General features: G+C 47.5%; 1 protein-coding gene across 5 annotated transcripts in view; it reads right to left on the bottom strand.

The window, feature by feature from the left end:
- The window catches only part of cacnb1 (calcium channel, voltage-dependent, beta 1 subunit), a 298,678-nt gene that overhangs the window by 8,246 nt on the left and 264,144 nt on the right, over window positions 1–26,288 (bottom strand). For all 5 annotated transcript variants that reach the window (XM_072487438.1, XM_072487433.1, XM_072487434.1 and 2 more), the window contains 3 exons: window positions 12,887–13,038; window positions 9,500–9,595; window positions 6,565–6,750 (listed from right to left, as the gene is read on the bottom strand). In XM_072487438.1, coding sequence (XP_072343539.1) covers window positions 6,565–6,750; window positions 9,500–9,595; window positions 12,887–13,038 — 434 coding nt within the window. The remainder of the gene's footprint in view (window positions 1–6,564; window positions 6,751–9,499; window positions 9,596–12,886; window positions 13,039–26,288) is intronic.

Raw genomic sequence — 26,288 nt, 5'->3', positions numbered from 1 at the left:
CAGACGACACAAAGGTTGGTGGAATTGTGGATAGCGATGAGGACTGTCAGAGGATACAGCAGGATTTAGATTGTTTGGAGACTTGGGCGGAGAGATGGCAGATGGAATTTAATCCGGACAAATGTGAGGTAATGCATTTTGGAAGGTCTAATGCAGGTAGGGAATATACAGTGAATGGTAGAACACTCAAGAGTATTGAAAGTCAAAGAGATCTAGGAGTACAGGTCCACAGGTCACTGAAAGGGTCAACACAGGTGGAGAAGGTAGTCAAGAAGGCATACGGCATGCTTGCCTTCATTGGCCGGGGCATTGAGTACAAGAATTGGCAAGTCATGTTGCAGTTGTATAGAACCTTAGTTAGGCCACACTTGGAGTATAGTGTTCAATTCTGGTCGCCACACTACCAGAAGGATGTGGAGGCTTTAGAGAGGGTGCAGAAGAGATTTACTAGAATGTTGCCTGGTACGGAGGGCATTAGCTATGAGGAGCGGTTGAATAAACTCGGTTTGTTCTCACTGGAACGACAGAGGTTGAGGGGCGACCTGATAGAGGTCTACAAAATTCTGAGGGGCATAGACAGAGTGGATAGTCAGAGGCTATTCCCCAGGGTAGAGGGGTCAATTACGAGGGGGCATACGTTTAAGGTGAGAGAGGCAAGGTTTAGAGTAGATGTACGAGGCAAGTTTTTTACACAGAGGGTAGCGGGTGCCTGGAACTCGCTGCCGGAGGAGGTGGTGGAAGCAGGGACGATAGTGACATTTAAGGGGCATCTTGACAAATACATGAATAGAATGGGAATAGAGGGATACGGACCCAGGAAGTGTAGAAGATTGCAGTTTAGTCGGGCAGCATGGTCGGCACGGGCTTGGAGGGCCGAAGGGCCTGTTCCTGTGCTGTACATTTCTTTGTTCTTTGTTCTTAAGCAGTGAGCCACGAGAGAAATGCTCAAAATCTGACTGTGAACGCTGTAAACGTTTATAAAGAATTGACTGCGACAGAATTGTAAATGGGCCTGAATACAGGCCCAGGGCTGCAGGACTGTCCCTTTGTGTGGAGTGTGTACCTCAGTCCCTCTGATATGCTCAGCTTTATTTTAACCAGTTGCCTTTGCTCCCACATCAATAAGGCTGGTTGGAGTTAAGTTTTGTTGCTGCATATGTACCATGTTCTTTTTTCCTCCGATAGTCATTGCTATTTTTGAGGTGACTGGGCTCAATTCTATGAGCAGGAAATTTAATTTCTTTTGGTAATGCTCCAGTGTATGGCATACTGTAAAATCCATTCACGTGGCATCGTAACGTAGCCAGGAATGACTCTAAAATAGGTCTCTTTTTATTCTTTCATGGGTTTGGGGCATTACTGGCTCAGTCAGCATTTTTTGCCCACATCCAGTTGCCATTGAGAAGGTGGTGTTGAGCCACCTTCTTGAAGCGCTGCAGTCCCTGAGGTGTAGGTACATCCACAGCGCTGTTAGGGAGGGAGTTCCAGGATTTTGACCCAGGATTTTGTTGCATTAAGCATCTCACTACCCGAGTAACAAGGTTACCAGGGGCTGTTCTGTAGAGTAAAAACTGAAAAGACATAAAACCTGAATCCTGTGAACTCCTTGAGTAACCCAATGTTTCACTGCTTTTACAACAACTCCTGAGAAGTCTTTCCTCTGCAAAACAAATCGGAATTATTGCCTCATTTGAATTTGGCAACAAAGACAGAACAGAGTCGAAATTTGAAAGTTAAAAAAAGTTGAATGAAAAGAACTGGCATGGCGATTGGAGCTCTGCCCCCCCAGAGGTGATCTTGGAAAACCAGACAGGCTTTGTCAAGCGTCGGCCAATGTACGCGGTCTGTTAAATAATTGTCCTTTCGCCCTCTCAAGTGTCCAAACCAGAGGTTATTGTTTTCATGGATGCCGAAAAAAACGTGTAATAGGGTGGAGTAGGACAATCTCTTTGAGATTCTCGGGAGGTTTGGTTTGGGACGATAGTTCATATTCTGGATTTGTTTACTGTATAGGGCCCCCATTGCTAGTGTTCGCACTAATGGCTTGAGCTCGGGGTATTTTCCGCTGAATAGGGGTACGAATCAGGGATATCCACTGTCTCCACTTCTATTTGCCTTAGCAATTGAACCTCTGATCATCGCTTTAAGGTCTTGCGGTAAGTGGGAAGGGATAAATCAGGATGGGAGGGAGCAGAGGGAGTCCTTGTACGCAGATGGTCTACTTCTTTATATTACTGACCCAGTTTCCACTGTGGAGGAGGTATTGAAGCTACTTTGGCTCCTTCTCTGGTTATAAATTGAATTTGGACAAGAGCGAATACTTTCCGATTAACCCCCCAGGGAGGCAGCTAATCTGGGGATGTTACCTTTTCGCCTTGCCACATCTAGCTTTTGTTATATGGGGAACCGAGATTTCATAAATTGAACTATGCTAGTCTGGTGAATGGGGTTAAATCTGACTTGCGAAAGTAGGACAACCTCCCCGTGTCCTTGACAGGCAGAGTTAACACTATTAAAATGAATATTTTTCAATGTCTCACCACTTTTCTCCCCAAATCCTTCTCTAATAGAGTAAATAAATTAGTGTCCTCTTTTATTTGGGTGGGCAAGACCCCAAGGATCCATGGGGCGTACCTCCACAGAGAGAGAGAATTAGGTGTCTTAGCTTTACCCAATTTGTTATTTTATTATTGGGCTGCCAATATTGAAAAAGTGCTGGGGTGGCTTAGTGACCTGAGTTCCGTATGGGGGCAGATGGAGACGAGTTCTTGTAGCGGCTCTAGTTTGGGTGCTTTAGTAACAGCCTCGCTTCCGTGTTCTCTTTCAAGATTTTCTTCTAATCTGGAAGCAGTCGTTGCTGGCCCCAATTTGCAGGAATCACATGTCTTTATGCCGCCGGGCTTATACTCCATGTTTAGGTCATGGGAGTTTGGAAAGGGTTTGGGGGGAATGTTTGCCAGATTTGACGAGCTGTCGGAAAAATGTCAACTCCCTGTGACTTCTTTGTTCAGATATTTCTAGCTTTGTGATTCTTTGTGGAAGGTTTTTCCTTCATTCCCCTTGATACCAGCGTCCTCTCTGTTGGAGAGGAATTTATCTTTGGCCGGGTCTGGTGGCTGGAGTATTTGAGGTATTTACGGCCAGGTCTTATCAGCGGAGTTGGCTTGGTTGAGTGAGGTGAAGGTGAAATGGGAGGGTGATTTGGATCCGATTTTGGGATAAGGTGTGGAGTGGGGCTCATCGCAGGGTCAACTCTGTGTCCTCCCTGTGCAGGGTAGGTGAATTGGCCACGTTAAATTGTCCCTTAATTGGAAAAAAAGAATTTGATACCCTGAATTAAAAATGTTTTTAAACTCCACGTCCTCCTGTGCTCGACTTAGTTTGATCCAGTTCAATAACAATAATAATAAGGTGGTACATAGTCCTCATCTGGCCAAGAGAGGGTGAGTGGTTCCTTTTCAGGGGTTCTTTCAATGTCTTACCTAGGAAGCAACAAGTTCCATGTAATGGATTCATTGTCAGCTCAAACCCTAAGAATGATCATTGCAAATGTGTTAAAGCGATAGAATCTCCACAGTGGAGAAGGCCATTTGGCCTATCGGGTCGGCACTGACCCTCTGAAAGAGCACTCTACCCAGGCCCACTCCCCCTCCCTATCTCTGCAACCCCACCGAAACTGCACATTTTGGACACTGAGGGGCAATTTGTCATGGCCAATCCATCTATCCTGCACATCTTTGGACTGTGGGAAGAAACCCACGCCGACACGGAGAGAACATGCAAACTACACACAGACAGTCGCCCAAGGCCGGAATCGAACTTGGGTCCCTGGTGTTGTGAGGCAGCAGTGCTAACCACTGTGCCACCCAGAACAAAAATTGTTCTGATTCTTCTTTTCAATAAATTTAGAGTGCCCATTTCTTTTTATTCCAATTGAGGGACAATTTAGCGTGGCCAATTGACCTACCATGCACATCTTTTTGAGTTGTTGGGGTGAGACCCATGCAGGCATGGGGAGAAGGTGCAAACCCCACACGGACAGTGACCTTGGGCCGGGATCAAACCCGGGTCCACGGCGCCGTGAGGCAGCAGTGCTAAGCACTGCGCCACCATGCCGCCCCTAAAACCTGTTCTGATTCTTGGGCTTAAAACAGCACAGCGGCTAGAAATTTAGCTATGGGATGTTCTGCATGCCAAACTGGTGAGCCTGAGCTTTTAGGCACCTGCAGGCATTAGCCAGCTTGAATATATAAATTAGGAGCTTAACCTCCAAAGTACCCCTTTTGTAAATTATGCAATAGATGCAAAGACCTTCGACCTTTTTGGCTATCTGTTCTTAAAAATGTAAGTTTTCTTTTAAAAGAAGAGCTCCCACAGCCCGCCCCAAGCTTCCACCCAATCTGCACCAACAGCTGCCCTCAAACACCAACTACCTGCTCTAAACCCTCCCACGACCAGCCCCAGACTCACTATTGGGAAGGACAGCAACCCCTGTCAGGGGAACTGCCTGTGGAGATGTGACCAGCAGGGGACAGCTCACTCCCAACTATTCAGGTGAGATCCCCAAACAAATATCTACCAATCTGCCTGTGCCCAGTCTCACTTCAACACCATGGCCCCGGCTCACCTGTGCATTTACACCCAGGAAAGCAGCCACCTTTGGTAAAGGTGTTATTGTTAATCTTACTGAACACGCCTGTGGGTCTGTTCCTGTTTTTGTGCTGCAAATGCTAAGTGTCTGTAATCTTACAAAGTGGATTTGCACAGACGCTGAAATCTAATCTGCATTTTAGTACAGAAGGTATGCAAGCTATCAATATCAAATCTTTCCTTAAGCTACATTTGTGCCTACCCTGCACATCTTTTTGAGTTGTTGGGGTGAGACCCATGCAGGCATGGGGAGAATGTGCAAACCCCACATGGACAGTGACCTTGGGCCGGGATCGAACCCGGGTCCTCAGCGCTGTAGTCCCAGTGCTAACCACTGCACCACCGTGCTGCCCCGTTTTTTGCTGACTCATTATGGCTGACATTGCTCTGTAGACTATATCTTACAAACACAATTGTGTCAAATGCCTGTGAACACTATTTCAAATCAGCATGTTTTTTTGTTAAGTAGCACACACACACACACAATGCACAGAAACCTTCAAATCTACAGTGTTTGGTGAAGGGTGCTTAAATGACTCACAAACTGTTGCAAATCTCACAGTGGTTATTCAAATAAAATTGATAAAGTGTATCGGGGGGATACTAGCCCATTCTTTGATGAGTAAGTCTCTCAACGTCTAAATTCTTACCCTAAATTTTTTGTAACCTTTCAATTTACTTTGCTCCAGGGGTTTTTGTACACCAAAGTCAGGGGATTGAAGTTAAACATTGCGGTTTATCTCAGTCCCAATCCATACGGTTAAGATTGCCGCAGAAAGCAGTATTTGCACATGCTGTAGACATAGAGCTCACAGAGCAAGCCCAGAGCTGAAATGGGTAAATACAAGGCATATTTAATTTCTAGAACTCCAGCCATTTTCAGAAATTAAAATGCACACCCTCCATTCACTTAAATTCCCCAAGATACAGCAGAGGTCAGAGAGGGCTGCAAGACTCAACTGTGAGAGATTGTTAGGAGTAGAATAATCCCACTCTATTCACAATCCTTCTAACGTGTATTTACATTGGAGTAAACACAGGCGGAGCTCCCAAACTGGCTGTTAAAATGTTAAACGCTTTGAGAGCTTGGATTGAAGTGTCTGCACTCCACAAATCAAGTGTCTGGAGGTCTGAACACCACATAGTGTTGACTGAAGTTCTTCCAGGTTTTACCTAACCTCTCTGCGGACTCAGTTAGGCACATGACCTCTTGAGTTGTACTGCACTCCAAGCAGTGCAGCAAAGTGCAGATTACTTCTCAGTAACACTAAAGTATAAATACATCTTTAATATTCTTTTGCCTTTGGAAGAGCTTCTAGCTTAGTTTGACAACGATGTGGCTTGAAGACTTATCTAATGGATTTATGTAGGCTCAGTTTGGTGTGGCTAAGTACAAGTTAGGGTTTGTTCATTCCGTTTGAAACACAGAATGCTTGAAGCTGTGCAGTCTAGCTCTAACTACTAGCCGGGAATGTGCCTGAAGTCGAAATGCTGGCTCATCATTTGCATGCTGCTCACAGGACACAAAATGGAACAGCAGGGGGAAAAAAAACACCAACAGTGTGCCACTGGCAAGTAGGATTGCCTGTTGCTGAAGAAAAAATGTGTCCCTCTCATAATTGGCACCACTTTTCTTTCTCAAGTGTCATGTCTTTCCTGACCAAAAACAAAGCATGGTTAGTGGACATCAACGTGCAACTACATTCTAGGAAAGGGGTTACAAACTGAGACAAGAGTTGGGAAGACGCATTTAAAGTGACACCACCACTTGTGCTCTCTCTCTCCTTTCTGTACGCTTCATGGCTAGACTGTATCTTCTGCTTCCGTCTGCTGTTTTGTGGCTCCTTTGTTGTCATCGTCATCACTTGGGCCCCAGAAGTCAAGGTTACGTCTGAGAGAAGTGAGGACTTGTACCTGTAAGTTGGACACGGGCGCTGGGCTGGCAGCTAGGGCGGCCGTTGCCATAGTGCGGTTCAAAAGAGGGTTGGGAGGATTGCAGCTGGCTGGGTGGGTGGCCTTCCAATAGGCTTCAAGGTACTCAGCTAGATGCTCACAAGCGTCTTCTAATTGATTCTCATCCAGAATGATATCAAAAAGTTCCTGCGAAGGAAGAAAAGTTAGCACAAATTTATTTATTTATATTTAGAGTACCCAATTCATTTTTTTCCAATTAAGGGGCAATTTAGCGTGGCCAATCCACCTACCCTGCACATCTTTGGGTTGTGAGGGCGAAGCCCACACAGACATGGGGAGAATGTGCAAACTCCACACTGAGAATGACCCAGAGCCGGAATCGAACCTGGGACCTCGGCGCCATGAGGCAGCAATGCTAACCACTGTGCCACCGTGCTGCCCTAGCACAAATTTGAAAGGCCCTTTTCCCTCTTTTCTCCCCAGATTCCCATCGTCTCTGCACCTGTTGAAATCAATGTAACTACCTTCCCAAAGCCCTTGACTGTCATTAACTAGATGGATAAGAACAGCAGGTGCTTGGAAGTAACATTCCCTCCAAGTCATACATTGTCCCACATGGATATATATCAGCCATTCCTTCATCGCCATTGGGTCAATATCCGGGAACTCCTTCCCTAACATTACAGTGCTTGTCTGCACCACACAGACTGTGGCAGTTCAAGATGGTGGCTTGTCACCACCTTCTCAATGGTCACTAGGGATGAGTAATAGATGTCAGCCTTGCCATTAACACCCAGGTGTAAATGAATTTAAAAAATATTGATGGAGAAGTTTCAAAATTTCCCAAGTTGCTTGCTGTGGAACCAAGCAGGACCAGGCCAGTTTGACCTCAGCCTGTTCCGAGTAGCTGGACTCTGAAGGTGCCACATCGGTTTCAGCAGCCCAGGATCAAGGGAGGGGAAACAAAATGGTTAAAAGTCCCAGCTTCTGGATCACCATCGGGTGGTCCATTGGCTGAACGTTAGGCTTCAAGCAAGACCCCCTGAGCACTGAGTATTTTTGATCTGTAAAGGTGAGCGAGCTGTTGCATGGCCATGTTCTCAGGGTGACTTGCCCAACTTAACTCCTGTTCACTATCGGCATAGGGAACCAGGGAGGGCAAATGGAGTTGAGAAACAGATCAGTTTTAGACCGAACTGAGTGGCAGAACAGGCTCAAGGGGCAGAGTGGTCTCTTGCCATTCAAAGCTCCAACTGAATGCTGGAAGGTGGAGCCTAAAAGGTGGTCTCTGCCTCCGACATTCGAACCGGGCAGTTGCGGTAGAAGTCTGCTATTTGCTTGCCCCCTTCAGGTCCATTTCACTCTGTCAGCTTTGCCTGCCAGAAAGCAGAGTGGGCAAGGTGCATATTAGACCAAGACAGCTAGCCTCATTCTAAAATGCAGATTCCCAAGGTACCTGAGGCTTTGGGATTCAACCCCTTTGCCTCAGAGACTTTGGGCGAGCACTGTTTGGTGACACACCGAGACAAACATCAACTGCTGCTGGAAGGTCATCAACTCGGTGAAAGACGCTCTTTGGTCTGCCCGAAACTTGCTGATCTTCCAGTGCAAAGAGCTGTCCTCGACCGAGTGTTGGACTACGTGCTGAGGGACGCACTCGAGCTTGGGGCAGCTGCCGCCAAGGCGCAATGGGGAAAGACCACTGTGTAAGGTCTTTCCAGCAAATGTACACCGAGGGGCGGGTAACAGTGTAAACCCCCCTCGGTCTGGGTCATTAACACTCCAATGCATAAAAGAAACATGACAATGTAAATGTTTGAGAAGGAATTGTAACGTAAACAGCGATATGTGTGTAAGGTTATCAAAATTGAGTGGAAGAAAGTCAAGGGAATGTGTAACTCTGATGTAAATGTTCAGTCAAGACAATTCGAAATGTTCTGTAATGTTTAGAATAGATTTTATGAATAAAGTATACTTTTTGAAAAAAAGAAAGTGGTCCCCACAAACAGGGACCGGATGCAATGGCACTCGTGGATCCCCAGGGGGATTGGTGGCCCCCAGCCGCAAGCCCTTTGGGCCAGGTGGTGCCTGGCACTGACAAGGTGGCACTGCCAAGCTGGCATTATTTGTGCGCACATGATCGGGCCAGGGTGGCCTGACACGGGTGTTGGGGGGGGGGGGGGGGGTGGTGGTGGCGGGAATCCTCCTATATTGAGTTTGGGCTGGGGGAGTGGGGGGGAAGTAGGGGATTGTTTTGGGGGCCTTGGAGATCTGGACGATCTCTCGCTACAATGTGAGCCCCTGCGAGCGAATCGCATTGAACAGTCATGCGTTTCTCAGCCCTGTGAATGTCGGGAAACATGCGGCTAAATGCGCTCGCTCGGGAACTTGGTTCCCTTTTGGGAAGATGGCTCCCTGCGTTAACGAACTGGAGGAACCTGTACAACACAAGACAGAGGCCAGTGAGCATAATCATAAATTATCAGTGCAGGATATATCATACATATAGACAAGAAGGAAAGCAGCCGTTTCATAACGATTTCTGCACAGGGTTCTGCATTAAACAGAAACTGTTAGCAAGATGTAGAATGCAAGACAGCGGTGGAATGAGCAGCTCACTCTTTGTGATTCAGTCATTGGCAGAGCAGCTGCAGAATGCTGTACAAGCTCATCATTAATAACCTTAACAAGCGAGAAACGTTGACACTTTTTCTGTACTCCAGTTTTAAATCTCCTTGCAGCATTGAACAAAGAATAATCTCCACCTTACAATACCCCACTGTTTACACATCTGTAAACCCAGATTTCACAGACTTGTGCACAGGCAGGCAGACAAAGCAGAGGCTGTCAGAGTGCAGCCTGATGAACCTGGTTAATAATACGTGTGCCCTTCTGCTCAAGGAAACCCCTTTCCATCTGAATGGGAGATACTGACCGGAGGACACTGGGCCAGCTTGTCTGATGCCACCATCTGTACATTCAGGTGTTTAGCTTGGGACTTCCCTCGTGATTTTATCAGCCGCTGTAATACCTGTAGCCAAATATTAATCACAATAATAAAGCTAGCTTAATACTTTAATACACAATACATCTTAACTATATCACTCATACATAGATGTTTCTCATTATAATGCACTTCACCATGCAGTAATCTCCAGCTCAGTACAGTATCTCTGATACACTAACCCTTCGCTGATACACTGTAACCCTGCACTGTTACTCCCTGGTACACTTGTAACCTCTCACTAACCTCCCATTGTAATCCTCACTGATACACAGTAACCCCTCACTGTAACAATGTCAATATTTCAAGGTACAAGCAAAATACCGTGGATGTTGGAAATTGGAAATAAAAACAGAAAATGCTGGGAAAACTCAGCAGACCTGGCAGCATCTGTGGAGGGAAACAAAGTTAATGGGCGGGATTTACTGACCACCCACCGTGGGTTTTTTGATGGGGGAAGCGGCCCGTCAGCGGGCGCTACTGGTCCCGTCGTTGTCAACGGGATTTCCGTGAACAGCCAATAAACCCAGCCCAACATTTCGAGTCCATAGGACTCTTCTACAGAAGCTCTGTAAGATTGTTATAAAAATGTATTTTATTCGAAGTCTGTGTCAAAACAGGTTACAACAAATAAACATCCCGGGAAACATACTTCCCAGCAATCAACTATGCAGTCTGTACACATTTTGTGTCCCGTCCCCCCCCCAACGCCGAACAGCTCCTCAAATACGGTCACAAACATCCGCCACCATTGCTCTGGAAGATGCTGCCAAACCTGCGAAGCTTATCCAGCATTTTCTGTTTTTATTATATTAAACATTTCAAGACCTCTGCAGCTGAACAATTCAACACAGGATATTACTGGATTGTGGTAGGTTTCCACATTGAACACATGCACACGAGAAACTGGTTGGACTGCCTTCTGCATTTCAATGAGAATCTTTACAGCTGGTATACAGAAGAGACTATGGTCTCCTCAATCTGGGGCTGGGGCAAAATCCATATCACAGATGTAACAAGAGTCGACTTTGAAATCCTGTTGGCTCTTTCACCAATTTCAGATTCACTGACATCAGTGTTAAGAATCCTAATATCCCCCAATGTATTATGAAAGGTGACAATATGTCTGTTGGTGGCACCTTCTATTCAATTCAACAACAACTTGTATTTATGTAGCCCCCGTCACAGAATAAAATGACCCAAGGCTCTTTCCAGGAACATTCTAAACTAAAGCATTGTTTGACACCCAGCTTTAATAGGGCAGGCGACCAATAGAGCTTGGCCAATAAGGTAGGTTGCAAGGAAAGTCTTAAAGGATGGCAGGTGGAGAAACGCAGAGGTTCAGGGAGTGAATTCCAGAGTTTAATGTCTTGCCAGCTGAAGGCACAGCCACCGATGGTGGAGAGATTAAAATCGAGGGTGCCTATGAGGCCAGCGATCTCAGAGGGTTCTGGAAAGAAATTACAAAGAAAAGGATGAGGCCTGGAAACAAGGTTGAGAATTTTAAATCAAGGTGTTGCTTAACCAGATGCCAATACAGGCCAGCAGGCACAGGTGTTGTGGGTGACTAGGACTTGTTACAAGTAAGGACACAGGCAACAGAGCTTTGGATGATGTCCAGCCTTTGGAGGGTAGAATGTGGGAGGTTGGTCAGAAGTGTGTTGGAATAGTCACGGCGAGAGGTAATAAAGTCACGGGTAAGGGTTCCAGCAGTAGATAGCCTTTAGCGGGAATGGGGCCAGGTGATGTTACAGAGGTTAAAATGGGTGGTGTTAGTGGGAGGGTGCAGATGTGTGGTTGGAAGCTCCTCTGAGGGTTATGTATGGCACTAACGATGAACAGTGGAGTCTGAGACTAGAACAGGAGTACTGAAGAGTTGGGGCAGGGATGGGAGGATAGAGTAGCTGTGGGGAGGAAGTGGATGGAAGGAGAATGACAGGAGAGAGGGATCCAGGAGTTTAAGAGAAAAGTACGAATGGGAAAAATGTGGAAATAAAAAAGAAGTGGAACACAAAGTAATCCTCCAACCGCCAAGTAAAATTCAACACACAAATTATTGCCTTTCATGTTACAGTGGCTTTTTAGAGATTGGTTTGTTTCTGACGCTCCCTAATGCTGCTTCACTCTGCAAAACATTCAATGTATTGTTTGGCTGTGTTCAACTCCACGTATGTGTCCTTTCCAGCAAGGCTTCCTGTTTAGTGATCTGGAGCAGAAATCCTGGCCAATATTCTCTTCCTTAATCCATGGATCTTGCAGGCATTTTTACTGCTCCCCTCCGGACAGGTTAGCTAACTTGAGGCTTGCTTCCGGGACTGAATCTGGGATAATCCTATTCCTGAGGTGACATTTTACCCTCTAAGCCAGCAGGGGAACAAGCAAATGTACTCGGACGGAAAAAGATCGCTTCACAAACCTCACTGAGCTGGATATTAGTAGCATCGAGGAAGCTACTCAAGTGCCAGGCAATGACCATCTCCAACAGGAGAGGCTCAAACCACCGCCCCTTAACATTCAATGGCTGAATCCCCCACAATCAACATCCTGGGGTTTACCATTGATCAGAAAATGGACTAGCCACATTAATACTGTGGCTGCCAGGGCAAGTCAAAGGCTAGGGATCCTACGGTGAGTAACTCACCTCCTGACCCCCCAAAGCCTGTCCACCATCTACAAGACACAAGTCAGGAGTGTAATGGAATACTCTTCACTTGCCTGGATGAGTGCAGCTCTAACAATACTCAACAACCTCGACACCATCCAGGATAGAGCACCCTGCTTGATTGCTCCCCCTTCCACAAACATTCAAACCCCCCACCACCGACGACCAATGGCAGCTGTGTGTACCATCGACAAGATGCACTGCAGTAGCTCACCAAGGTTCCTTAGACAACACGTTCCAAACCCACGACCACTACCATGTAGAAGGACAAGAGCAGCAGATACCTGGGAACCCCACCACCTTGAGGTTCCCCTCCAAGTCACTCACCACCCTGACTTGGAAATATATCGCCATTTCTTCTCTGTGGCCGGGGAAACATCCTGGAACTCCCTCCCTAACAGCACAGTGGGTGTACCTACACCTCAAGGAATGCAGCAGTTCAAGAAGGCAACTCACCCCCACCTTCTGAAGGGCAACTAGGGATGGGCAATAAATGCTGGCCGAACCAGCGACGCCCACATCCCGTAAATGAGTAGAAAAAAGGTCCATTGCAGGCCATCGATACTTCTTCCCACTGAGGGGGGCGGGGTGAGTAGGAAGAAATTAAAGGCACTTAGCGGTGTTGAACTTTAAAAAAAACTTCTAAAATCTCTTACCTTAGGTGAAGCAATCTTTATGTAGACTATAATTGGGGCCAGAGAGGTTTTGGCAAGTTGGGCAGGATGGTTTATGGTGTCTGCATCAAGTGCCACCAACTGTAGAGTCCTGGCCAGTTCAAAAATACGCTCAATCTCACTCTGTACTTCAGCTACAGAGAAAGAGTCAAAAACAAGGCATTTTTATCAAACCATACTAGAAATACTAAATGCAGATCAAATCCTGTAGGCTCCTTCTGGAAGACACTTGTTTGCCTCCATGTTTGCTATAGTTCTGCCTGTTGTTCAAGGGGTAAAATGCATATTGCGTAGTGACCGGCCAATGATGCTAGCTTACCAGCATCAGTATGGATTCTGCATTACATGGAAGTCTAGATGTTCCAACAGTTGGGTTCAAACTCAAAGCCCACAGGCCCAAATGGAAATGTCTAATGAGAATCATGTCTCCCCTGGTTTCACAACGCAGATGGACAGCTCATAGTTGAGCAGCTTGTTCACCTGAGACCGTGGATTTGACTATCAAGGGATGGTAGTCACAAAATCATCACTGCGCCAAAAATGATGGAATCTCAGAATTTCCTTTCTCGTCAACGGCATTCTCCTCTCCTTCTCATCTGAAGGGACTGAATTCTTGCACAGTCCTAAGCACCCAAGTTGCCTCCACTCTAGCTCAAGTGGCCTCTCTTTAGGTGTGTGCTTGATGGCGAGTGTCGAGACCACCTGAGCCATGCATCTATTACAGACAAGTTTGATATCAGGCTCATGTTCACCAACACTTACCTCCAGCAAGGCCTGATCAGGAGTGGAGGAGCTGAATGATTTTCCTATTTCAATAAGGTGGAGCACGAGGACATCTGTCCTGCTACCGTCATGGATCGCGTCAGCTAACTCAGTACAGACAGGAGATCAAAGCATCTGTTACTGTTAGTTACTCGCAAACCTGCTGAGCCATTGAATATATCTTTAATTACATTTCTCATTTTGAACCGCACTTGGCACTGTTTCAGTATGAAACCGTGAGTTTTCCTTTTCTATTTTTTTCCTGTATACCTGGGGGTATTGACTCATTCTGGGCTGTGGTTTGATGTTTGCTGGTTTCCCTCCAGTACCTTGTTCAGGTGCTCATTCTGTACATATGAGAACTGGCAGCGAGTGTTGAATGCTGAGTCTGTCACAGCTAAGAGCCATCCAGCCGTTGCTTGTCCGCTGACACAGGTGACCTCAGTAATGCTCACACAGAAACAATTCATACACCTATGGGATTTACCCAAATGTACACAAGTGCAAACAAGGAGATCACATGGTGCAGTGAGTCGCTGATGCAGAAACTCTGGGTCATGCTCCACGCCAAGACTTGATGACTCAGAAAGGTGTGTTTATAACGCAGCCATACAGAGTGTCAACCTTTCAATCCTTCCAACACACGCTATTGTCAGGCGGGAAGAGTGGGAGAGATTTCAGGTCAGCCGTTTGATGGAAAGAATGTTGGAGCCTCTACCATCACAATTCTGATTACCAGACTACAACAGTCCCTGCTCCAGGTGAATTGTAACACACAACGCACTTTCCACAGAGGTCACTGGTGAGCAGTGGAGGAAAGGAAAGGGAGGAGCAATCTAAACAATCTAAATCCCATAGGTGTATTTTTGTCTGGGCTGTGCATGAAGAACTAAGTCGACTGCAATATTAGTAAGTGTAACCCCGTTACCCCTTTACCTATGGGGCTGTCGCTCACTGTCAAAGCATCCGCTTGACCAGAATGTAGAAAGAAAAGGCATCACAAATGTCATGATATGCAAACATGCGACCAATGAACACTCCGAATAGGACACAACCAATGGGCAGTCGGGACACTCAGAGGTGGCATCACCACAAGGGGGCATGACATAAACACCATAAAAGGGATGAGGCACTCACACCCTGCCTCTTTCCACAGACAGACATCTAGAGAGTTAGACAGGGTTGATCAGCAGCACCACACCCCAGCACATGGCTTAGAGCAAGCTGCTACAGTTAGACTGAGTTACTACAGTTAGATTAGAAGAGAGTCGAACTCATTTGAGAACTGTGTTAATCGTTCAATAAACACGTTGAACTCATTTCAGAGTCTGGAGCATCCTTTAGTTAAGACTGCATCAAGTAGCAGCCCGTGTTATCCGAAGCAGCATAACACAACAACAAAATAAACATTCCAAACTAAATTTCTAAATGAAATCATGCCATATTGCAAACTAACATAAACTAATCACTCCAGCACATTCCCATGTGGTTCTGTCGGTGCCAGTGTTTCTACACAGTGCTACCCCATTGGTTACAGCCTGGCTTTGAAGTGTCTGATTTTCAAAGGGTGATACAGCACGTGTTTTGGAAGATGACTTCAGGCAGTTTCGGCCTGGAGGTTCAGCTGTGGGCAGCACTGCCTCAGCATGGGCAACCGCCGCCCGGACTGGCTGGCTGGCAGCCAACAGAGGGGCATTGGCCGACTGGCAGGGGAAGGAGACTGAATACTGTCTTCCTGAGAGTGGAAAGTGGGTGTGTGCTTCATGGAGACTGTCACTACCCCAGGGCGGTGCATCAGCAACCTTAGTGAGCTGTTTGAGGACGGACAGATGGGATTTCTGTGGCGCCCTCCAAGCTGCTCTGTACAGTGTAATCTCCAGCATTAATGGCAGCAGTCTGAGCTTGCATGGCTGCAAGTTGAGTATCCACTGTCGCGCTCAGAGGTCAGGAAGTTACTGTTGGTGCTCCAGTTGCCCCATCAGCCTTCAGGAGTTGGGTCAATGGTTGGATCAGGCTGACCGACGTTGGCCGCCTCTTCCATGCTGGGAAGGATGGGATCCAAACGCTGCACAATGCCTTGTGCCAAGTTGGTGCTGGACCCCTCCCTGCTCCTTGGCATTGAAACTTTGCAGAAGTTTTCTCCAATGCACCAAGCACGTTGTTGTGCATTCTCATTAGCATTCCTCTCTTGCTGCTCCCTTCAAATTCCTCACCAGCTGAACCTGTGCAGGGCCTCACCCTTGGGCAAGCTGCCTCCTGCTCTGTCCTTGCCCCCTTTGACAGTTGCAGTACACTCACGCCCAGTATCTCACCATTTGCAGATTCCACCTCTAGGATATACGCAGTGTTAGTATCCAGGCTGGTGGCCGTTGTGAGTCGAAATCCAGAGATGGGGCTGTGCCTTCTTCATAACTCTCTTGTTGCTGTTCCTCCATTGCTCAGTCAGGTTGTACCTCTTCGATATTTGAAAGAAAAGGGCACAAACGGCATGGTAGCACAGTGGTTAGCACTGTTGCTTCACGGCGCCGAGGTCCCAGGTTCGATCCCGGCTCTGGGTCACTGTCCGTGTGGAGTTTGCACATTCTCCCCGTGTCTGCGTGGGTCTCGCCCCCACAACCCAAAGATGTGCAGGGTAGGTGGATTGGCCACGCTAAATTGCCCCTTAATTGAAAAAAATGAATTGGGTACTCTAAATTCATTTAAAAAAATGATTGAATAGCTGCCAGTGTGCAAGCTGTGAGGTGTGAGGCTTGCAGCAGTGTTAAGTGTGTGAGAGGTGAAGGATATGAATACTAGATACGACTCCTGATTGACATACAGGACGTGATTTAACTAAAAAGGACAGGGTCCTGTCTGGGTGGGATGAGTGGGGTCATCCCCAGTACCAACAGCCCAGCTATCTGACGGCACTTTGATTTTTTTCGAGCCCCGACGGGAAATTCCCCACCGAGGCCACATTCAGTCACATTTCCCGCAATGAGATGGCCCCCCGATCTCCCGACCCCTCCAACATCCCAACTCACCTACAGGGGTCCTTGGGGGGGCCCCGCCGCACCCCACCTCACACTAGCAGGACACCCTCGAGCCTGATCCGCAATGTGCCAGCTTGGCACCTTGGCAGTGCCCATGCCTGCCTGGCAGTACCATGTGGGTACCCTGGCAGTGCCAGGCTGGCAGTGCCCAGCTGGCACTGCCAAGGTGCCCGGGAGAACCCTCCAAGTGCCATTCTGGATGGTCCCTGTTTGTGGGGACCAGTGCTAATGGCGCCCGGCTGGGGTCTCCTCGGCAAGGCCGAGAGATGGTTGGGGGGGGGGGGGGGGGGGGCGTTCAATCCAGCGTCCACATGGTTTATTGCGTTTTCAAACTCACTTAACAGTGTGAGACTGGGTCCCGCCCATTGTGGGCAGGATTCGGATTGCGCGCCTGGTGAGATCTGGATAGATCTCGCGGGGCGTAACAACCATCGGGGATCCCGGGAGAGACCTCTCCCAGGACCTATCGGCCGCGTCCCATCCAGATTCTGGCTGGACGCAGCCAGTAAATCGCACACACACTGTTTGTAGATGGGTGATTGGGGGTTTGATGAATTGAGCAGTGGCTGAATCCAGTAGTGCAGTTAACTAGGATATGGCATTTGACGATGCATTTAGTGGCCTTAACCGTTTGTGAGAACACAAACTTTCAGATCATCAAAGCTTGATTCCTGGCACTGCCTTCAGACGGTAGGAGGGATCTTCCCGCTCTTCACGGGATCGCCTGGTCCCCTGGATGGCATGCCGTCTCGGCGCCGTGGGTGGATTCAATGGGTGAGACAGCAGGGAGACTAGAAGGTCCATCACGGGCCAGCGGTGGGGCTGCCTCCCAGCCACCAAGAAACACGTCCGGTGTGTTTGGAAGGATTGTTGTAGATGTAAAGACACCTCTCCACCTCCTTCAACAACACATCAAGTGCAGTGTCCGAAAATCTTAAGAGTTGGCTCTCTCCCACGATGTGTCATTCCCTCACATTTTGCCAGGTCAAGTTCATTTCCGAAGCAACCCCAACACCCTGCTCCAGCTCCAATTTTGGGCGGCACGGTAGCACAGTGGTTAGCAGAATTGCTTCACGGCTCCAGGGTCCCAGGTTCCATTCCCGGCTTGGGTCACTGTCTGTGCGGAGTCTGCACATTCTCCCCGTGTCTGCGTGGGTTTCCTCTGGGTGCTCCGGTTTCCTCCCACAGTCCAAAGATGCGCAGGTTAGGTGGATTCGCCATGCTAAATTGCCCTTAGTGTCCAAAATTGCCCTTAGTGTCGGGTGGGGTTACTGGGTTATGGGGATAGGGTGGAGGTGTGGGCTTGGGTAGGATGCTCTTTAAGAGCCGGTGCAGACTCGATGGGCCGAATGGCCTCCTTCTGCACTGTAAATTCAATGATAATCTATGATTAATCTAGGACAAAGGTTCGGCACAACATCGTGGGCCGAAGGGCCTGTTCTGTGCTGTATTTTCTATGTTCTATGTTCTTAATCCAATTTAGCTGCCTCATCACTTTTGCATCCATTTAGCCAGGACTCTTAGTCAAATTGCAGTGTCTTTAATGCCAACACAAGGTAATGAGTCTTTAGTAGGCAACATCATTAACACTGGCATGTCATAACTCAACAACGTAAATACAATGACATTTAAAATACAGCTTCTAAAATAACATTAGACTGGTTAGCAGAGGAAATTCAATAAAAGTGAGTGAAAAAAACAAACTCTATGAAATGAATATACAGTACCTGCTTTGATTTCTGCAATTGAAACATTTTTATTTCTGTAACTAAATAATTCTTGGTCTCTGCATTCAATTTGGAATATTTTCCGGTATTTATACAAACTGTTTTTGCATGCCAGATTGCATTGCATTTCCTGATATTTTCTGCATGCCTGGTAGTAACACGTTTCCTGCATGCCATCTTCCGCATGCCTGAGAGTCATGCATTTTCTGCATACCTGATGGTGACATGTCCTGCATTGCTTTTATGTCTGTTGGTAATGCATTTCCTGTATGCTGGAAAACAATGCATTCTCTACATGCAAAGTAGTAATCAATCCTCCACATACGAATAAAATAGTTGAACGTGTTTTATATGCGTAGGTTAGTAATGCATTAGTAATGCACTGTTTGCATGCTGCATTGTGGACTTGCTGCATGCATTTGGGGGGAAATAGCAGCATAATGGTAATGTCACTGGACTAGTATTCCAGAGGCTCAGACTAATGCTCTGAGGACATGGGTTCAAATTTAAATCCAATTTATAAACCCGGAATACAATATTTTTATAAAGTTGATCTCAGTAATGGTGACCATGCCAACTATCATCGATTGTTGTAAAAACTCATCTGGTTCATTAATGTCTTTTGGGGAAGGAAATCTGCTGTCCGTACCTGGTCTGGCCTACATGTAGCTTCAGATCTCCAACAATGCGGTTGAGTATTAGCTGCTGACTTTTGGAAATGGCCAAGCAAAGCTACTCAGTTCAAGGGCAAATAGGGAGGGGCAACAAAATGCTAGACCAGCCAGCGACCTCCACAAAAATGGTGGATAGCAGTGTCCTAACTATTGGTATTTAGCATATCCCTTGCACTCTGTTTAATAGCACGTTGCCAATGTACTGCATACTAATGGGACCATCCATGTAGCAGGTTGCACACAGCAGTCCAACTACGTTGGCAGCAAGGCAGCTACAAGCATCCACAGCAGAACAATAAAACTTCAGGCAAACAAGTGGATTGGCCAAGCTAAATTGCCCCTTAAGTGTCCAGAGATGTGTAGGTTAGGGGCTGCGGGGATGGGCCGGGTGAATGGGTCCTGGTGGAATCTTCTTTCGGACGGTGGGTGCAGACTCGATGGGCTAAGTGGCCTCCTTCTGCACTCTAGGGATTCTATGATTCAATGCTGGGGGTGGTAATCTAGTCTCAGCCTCAAACATTGCAATAATGCTTACGCTCATTCCTTATTCTAATCACTAAACTGCCAGGTTGAGAGAAAGAGTTAGACTTAGCGTTGCCAATCTCACCTCTGTGCAATGAATCTCATTGACTATCTGCTGGGTCATAATAATTCCATATGAATTTCTGAGTTACGAGGACAACATTTGAGTTTCAATCTCAATGACCTCTGTGTTCTTAAAAGAACTGCATCACCAACTATCCATTACTGTTTACGATCTGTGCTATTATCCCTGCTTGCCTCAAGACATGTTGGATCACAATGTGTCTGCTCTGTGGGGGCAAAGCTGGTGTAGCGTTAATGTCACTGGGCTGGCTATTCAGAGGCCCAGGTTAATGCTCTGGGGATATGGGTTCAAATCTCACCATGGTATCTGGAGGATTTTAACATTCATGCTAGTTTCACAGTCACCATTACGATCATCAATCATTGTAAAACCCATCGAGCCTTTTTGGGAAGGAAATCTGCCATTTATAATCCATGACGGTTGCGTTGTTGACTCTGAATTGGCCGAGAATTGGAGATGAACGGTAAGTGTTGATCTTTTATGACACCCATGAAATAATTTATTAAAAGATTGCAGTTGCACAGATATCAACACCCTCTTGTGGCCATTTTCCATGCGTGAGTTTAGATTAGACATTAGACTGTCGAAGGCAACGCAGCCAAGATATAGTATTTGAATTTTCCCTTTTCTACCCCAGGGGTGCTGAAGACAATGGTAGAATAGAACTATTTTCTTATTACTGACATCAGATAGCTCAGCGCACAGAACAATCATTGGACTTAGCCCTTGTGAAGTATCCACCAGCCAGCCCCACTACCCCTCTCCTGATTAATCTGCACCCTTGACTGAAAGTGCGGTCAGGTGTTTGGTGTCCTCATGGTGAAATCCTGCCAATCTCAGAAACAGCAAAGAAACCAGGAGTGAGTTTGAAACACAGCCAGAGTTGGCTGGACTAATCTAATATTTAACTTGGTAAAGACACACAAAGTGTCTATTATTCACACTCCAGTTATGTACCTTTGAGGTTACCTGTCAAGAGATTTCACAGAACAAAGGATGTCAATCCATTGCACAGCCTGTTAACACTGATCTTATTCAGCCTCAAAAAGATTTTTCATCAGTTTATGACATTGTACGTGCCTCATTCCCATGCTTAAGGGTTGACTCTGCCAGATGTGCAAGACCAACATTTGGGGACTCAATTATCTCCCAATTTCTATTGTGCACAAAAGCAGATTGGGAGTAGGGTCTCAGCACAGCTCTCCACTGTCTGTAGAAAAGACTCAAACCATCAATCACAAGAGGACCTATGTAACAATGGCACAGGTTTATTCTCTTTCAAGCAAGTTATCATATTGGAGCAGCCTGAATTTTAATTTGGATTTTTATGAAATGATCATGCCAATCATGCATCCCTAACACTGTCCCAGTGGAAATAGTTAACTCAATGGGGGTCATGGGTGCAACTTGGGACCTTCCAGGTTTACATGGCTCAGTACTACACCAACTGCCAGCAATGTCCCACAGTGATCAATTTAAGTGAAACTCCTGGTGTCAGCAGTGACGCACATACTAAACACAAGCAAAAACTGACCACCAAGATGCAAGACTTTATAAGCTACCCCTGGTAGGCTGGCGGAATACACATTGATGGGACTTCCTGACTTCTATTTCTTGTTCCTCTATTGTGACACTAACGATTGCCCTACAGCTCTGGCGTGTAGCATCTTTAATGCTTTACCTGCAGGTCCTGGCATTGGTAGATCAAATACCTCTCCTATTACTTATGCTGTCGTTAAAAGCCAAAGCTATTCTTCAATTGAAAGCAAACGGAGCCTGAATCAAAGGTTTTTCTGGAGCCATCTCTGCTCATTGCATTGTTTTCTCACTCACATTCCAAAGATTAAATCGGCAAGCGAAAGCCAGTTTCTGATTCAAATCAAGATTCCAGGAGAGGGCTACTTTCCTTGCCTTAAGTCAGAAACCAGTGCAAAGGATGATAAGCAACTCGAGGCGCACACAGGCACACACACAGACAAGACACAGGATAATGGAATAGGTTACATGTTATGGCAAAAAATACATACCCAGAACATCTGAGGAGGAAGGAGAGTAGTGATGGAGTGAGAGAGAAAAATCCAATACAGTCAGTTTAAAAAGTTCAAAGCATGCTGCACAGCAATATTAATTGAAATTCAGATTAGAATTTATCAGTATATTAGAGTAGATTAATGAAGATTACCTGTTAATTATCAGAATTGCCGTATTAATTTTATTATGATTTGGAATAAATTACAAAGGTTGAATTTGTTTCCACTGTGATTAGAAATCGAGAGCAGCAATGACTCAGAGGTTAAACTGATGTTGTTCACAAATCTGTTGTGTATTTCCAACATTTTCTATCTTAAGGAACCTTTGGCTCTTAATTTGAAGTCAGCTAATTTGAACTATCAGATAGTACAAATTTGTTTTAGCACTCTTTAAGTTGCCATTTTATTTATGTTGTTTCATTTTTTTTATTGTGCAAGAGTAACATTGGGCGGGATTCTCCGGATCCCTGCCGCGTGCTTCTCGGTGTTTCTTCCGCCGCTCTCAATGGGAATTCCCATTGACGCCACGCCATGCCGCTGGGAATCCCACGGGTGGGAGTGCGCTGCCGGCGGGACCAGAGAACTCCTCCTCCATCAGCGAACGGTCGGAGAACTCCGGCCATTGAATTACCAGCAATAGACTCAAAATTGCACGTTATCTGGGTTGAATTAAATTTTTGGACCCAAAGTCACCGGGCAGGATTTCATGCCCAAGGTCAACGAACCTTTGTCTGCTCTCCAAATTTTACAGTCCTGCCAATGGCAGTTCCCGTTACAGGCGGATCCAGCCATGGGGCGCAATCTTATGGCCACGCCGCGCCCGAAAAGCAGCTCGCCATGGCGCAGCACGGCCAATAAAAGCCGGGAGACCCTGCTCCCGGGATTTACCCGGCCTGCAATGCCTTGCGAGACCCAACGCGATCTCGCATGACGTTGCGATATAAATCCCGCCCATTGTGAGAAAACCTCTTTCTGGCAAAACTGCATGTTAGAGCAAGACAGTAATCTGATTCTAATGTGCAGATTCCCGGTGTACCTGAGGCTTTGAGATTCATCCCCTTCGCCTTGGAGACCTCGGGCGAGCGCCGTTCAGCACTGGTCTCCACCAACGCGGACCAGACGGAATGGCACTCCTGGGGAGGGTATCCCAGGGAATCGGAGGCCCCAGCTGCATGCCCTTTGGCAGGGTGGTGCCCTGTCACTGCTGGTGCCACCTGGGCACCCATTTGAGTGCCAGTCTGGCACAGCCAAGGGGCCCAGGTGGCACTGTGGTTGGCATTGCCAAGGTCCCAAGCTGGTATATTTTGCGCATGCGTGATCGGGCCAGGAGGACCCTCCCATTGTGTATTTGGGCTGGGGGAGTTTGGAGGTTGCTTCGGGGCCTCAGAGATCGGAAAGCCATTTAAAAATGGTGCCCCGATCTCTCGCTACATCGGGGAGTTCCGGTGATCAGAGCTCCCCAGTGTAGAAAACGTGGCTATGTGCGACCTGAGCCGTGCGTTCCCTGCTGAGGCCCCCTATACAACGCGAGTCGGCTTGTAATTCCCATGTGTTTCTCAGTGCTGTGATCGCCGGGGAACACGCGGGCAAACGCGCTCGTTTTGGCAATTTGTTCCCAATTAGTTGAATCGAGCCCATTGTCTTTAGTGCCTGCCACAAGTTCTGATCTCCAGCCAGACTCGGTCTCTCTCCCTGGCAACTGCCCAAGTCTGAACCAGACTTTGCAACCATGATGTTACACCTAACCCAGCTTGAGCTACCAACCATAATGCATTCCATCACCATAACAACACCAGGCTCTACCCCTGCCTCAGCTCATCTCCGCCTGAAACACTCGTTCATACCTCTGTCGTCTCTAGACTTGAGTATGTTAATATTGCGATCCTGTCACAATGAAGTGTGTGCTCTAGTTGTGAGAGAGGCTGTTACTAATTGGGGAAAGGTTAGGGCATTATTCTTTTTTAGAAAAATATAAATTTAGAGTACCTGATTCATTTTTTCCAATTAAGGGGCAATTTAGCGTGGCCAATCCACCTACCCTGCACATCTTTGGGTTGTGGGGGCGAAACCCACGCAGACACGGGGAGAATGTGCAAACTCCACACGGACAGTGACACAGAGCTGGAATTGAACCCGGGACCTTGCTGCTGTGAGGCAGCAGTGCTAACCACTGCGCCACCGTGCTGCCCAAGGGCATAATTCTTAAGTGTATATGTGAGAATTGGTTGGAGGCAAGGAAAATGAGTCTGTGCCTGTGATCTCTGGGTTATGTGAAGAAGCCAATGTTCAGGAAGGACTTGGGGCGAAATTCTCCGGAAACGGCGCGATGTCCGCCGACTGGTGCCCAAAACGGTGCAAATCAGTCGGGCATCGCGCCGCCCCAAAGGTGCGGAATGCTGCGCATCTTTGGGGGCCGAGCCCCAACCTTAAGGGGCTAGGCCCGTGCCGGACGAATTTCCGTCCCGCCAGCTGGTGGGAAAGGCCTTTGGTGCCCCGCCAGCTGGCGCGGAAATTACATCTCCGGGCGGCGCATGCGCGGGTGCGTCAGCGGCCGCTGACGGCATTCCCGTGCATGCGCAGTGGAGAGAGTCTCTTCTGCCTCTGCCATGGTGGAGACCGTGGCGAAGGCGGAAGGGAAAGAGTGCTCCCACGGCACAGGCCCGCCCACGGATCGGTGGGCCCCGATCGCGGGCCAGGCCACCGTGGGGGCACCCCCCAGGGCCAGATCGCCCCGCGCCCCCCCCCAGGACCCCGGAGCCCACCCGCGCCGCCTTGTCCCGCCGGTAAGGTAGGTGGTTTAATCTACGATGGCGGGACAGGCATTTTAGCGGCGGGACTTTGGCCCATCCGGGCCGGAGAATCGCGGGGGGTGGCCCGCCAATTGGCGCAGCGCTATTCCCACCCCTGCCGAATATCCGGTGGTGGAGAATTCGGCAACCGGCGGGGGCTGGATTCACGCCAGCCCCCGGCGATTCTCCGACCCGGCGGGGGTCGGAGAATCTCGCCCTTGCTCCAGATTCCCCCTTTGCTCAGTGAATGGGCAGCGAATTATAACAGACCCCTCCACCAGACTCCTGGTTGTCCTCCCATGTTCCACCCTCAGCAAATGTGAGGCCATTCCCCAGAACTCTGCTGTCCATGTCCTATCTCGCACCAAGAGACAAGATTTATAATCATCTAGATAGGAATAATATGATCAGGGATAGTCAGCATGGCTTTGTGAAGGGTAGGTCATGCCTCACAAACCTTATCGAGTTCTTTGAGAAGGTGACTGAACAGGTAGACGAGGGTAGAGCAGTTGATGTGGTGTATATGGATTTCAGCAAAGCGTTTGATAAGGTTCCCCACGGTAGGCTATTGCAGAAAATACGGAGGCTGGGGATTGAGGGTGATTTAGAGATGTGAATCAGAAATTGGCTAGCTGAAAGAAGACAGAGGGTGGTGGTTGATGGGAAATGTTCAGAATGGAGTTCAGTCACAAGTGGAGTACCACAAGGATCTGTTCTGGGGCCGTTGCTGTTTGTCATTTTTATCAATGACCTAGAGGAAGGCGCAGAAGGGTGGGTGAGTAAATTTGCAGACGATACTAAAGTCGGTGGTGTTGTCGATAGTGTGGAAGGATGTAGCAGGTTACAGAGGGATATAGATAAGCTGCAGAGCTGGGCTGAGAGGTGGCAAATGGAGTTTAATGTCGAGAAGTGTGAGGTGATTCACTTTGGAAGGAATAACAGGAATGTGGAATATTTGGCTAATGGTAAAGTACTTGAAAGTGTGGATGAGCAGAGGGATCTAGGTGTCCATGTACATAGATCCCTGAAAGTTGCCACCCAGGTTGATAGGGCGGTGAAGAAGGCCTATGGAGTGTTGGCCTTTATTGGTAGAGGGATTGAGTTCCGGAGTCAGGAGGTCATGTTGCAGCTGTACAGAACTCTGGTACGGCCGCATTTGGAGTATTGCGTGCAGTTCTGGTCACCGCATTATAGGAAGGACGTGGAGGCTTTGGAGCGGGTGCAGACGAGATTTACCAGGATATTGCCTGGTATGGAGGGAAAATCTTATGAGGAAAGGCTGATGGACTTGAGGTTGTTTTCGTTGGAGAGAAGAAGGTTAAGAGGAGACTTAATAGAGGCATACAAAATGATCAGGGGGTTGGATAGGGTGGACAGTGAGAGCCTTCTCCCGCGGATGGAAATGGCTGGCACGAGGGGACATAGCTTTAAACTGAGGGGTAATAGATATAGGACAGAGGTCAGAGGTAGGTTCTTTACGCAAAGAGTAGTGAGGCCGTGGAATGCCCTACCTGCTACAGTAGTGAACTCGCCAACATTGAGGGCATTTAAAAGTTTATTGGATAAACATATGGATGATAATGGTATAGTGTAGGTTAGATGGCTTTTGTTTCGGTGCAACATCGTGGGCCGAAGGGCCTGTACTGCGCTGTATTGTTCTATGTTCTATGTTCTAAGAACTATTCACACATCACTGACCTATTTAACATGCCAGTTAAGTAACACCTCAATCTTAAAATGCCCGCCCTCATTTTCAAATGATG

This window comes from Scyliorhinus torazame, chromosome 21, assembly GCF_047496885.1.
Source record: "Scyliorhinus torazame isolate Kashiwa2021f chromosome 21, sScyTor2.1, whole genome shotgun sequence".
Classification (NCBI taxonomy): Eukaryota; Metazoa; Chordata; class Chondrichthyes; order Carcharhiniformes; family Scyliorhinidae; genus Scyliorhinus; species Scyliorhinus torazame.
This window is presented reverse-complemented; position numbering and strand designations above follow the sequence as displayed.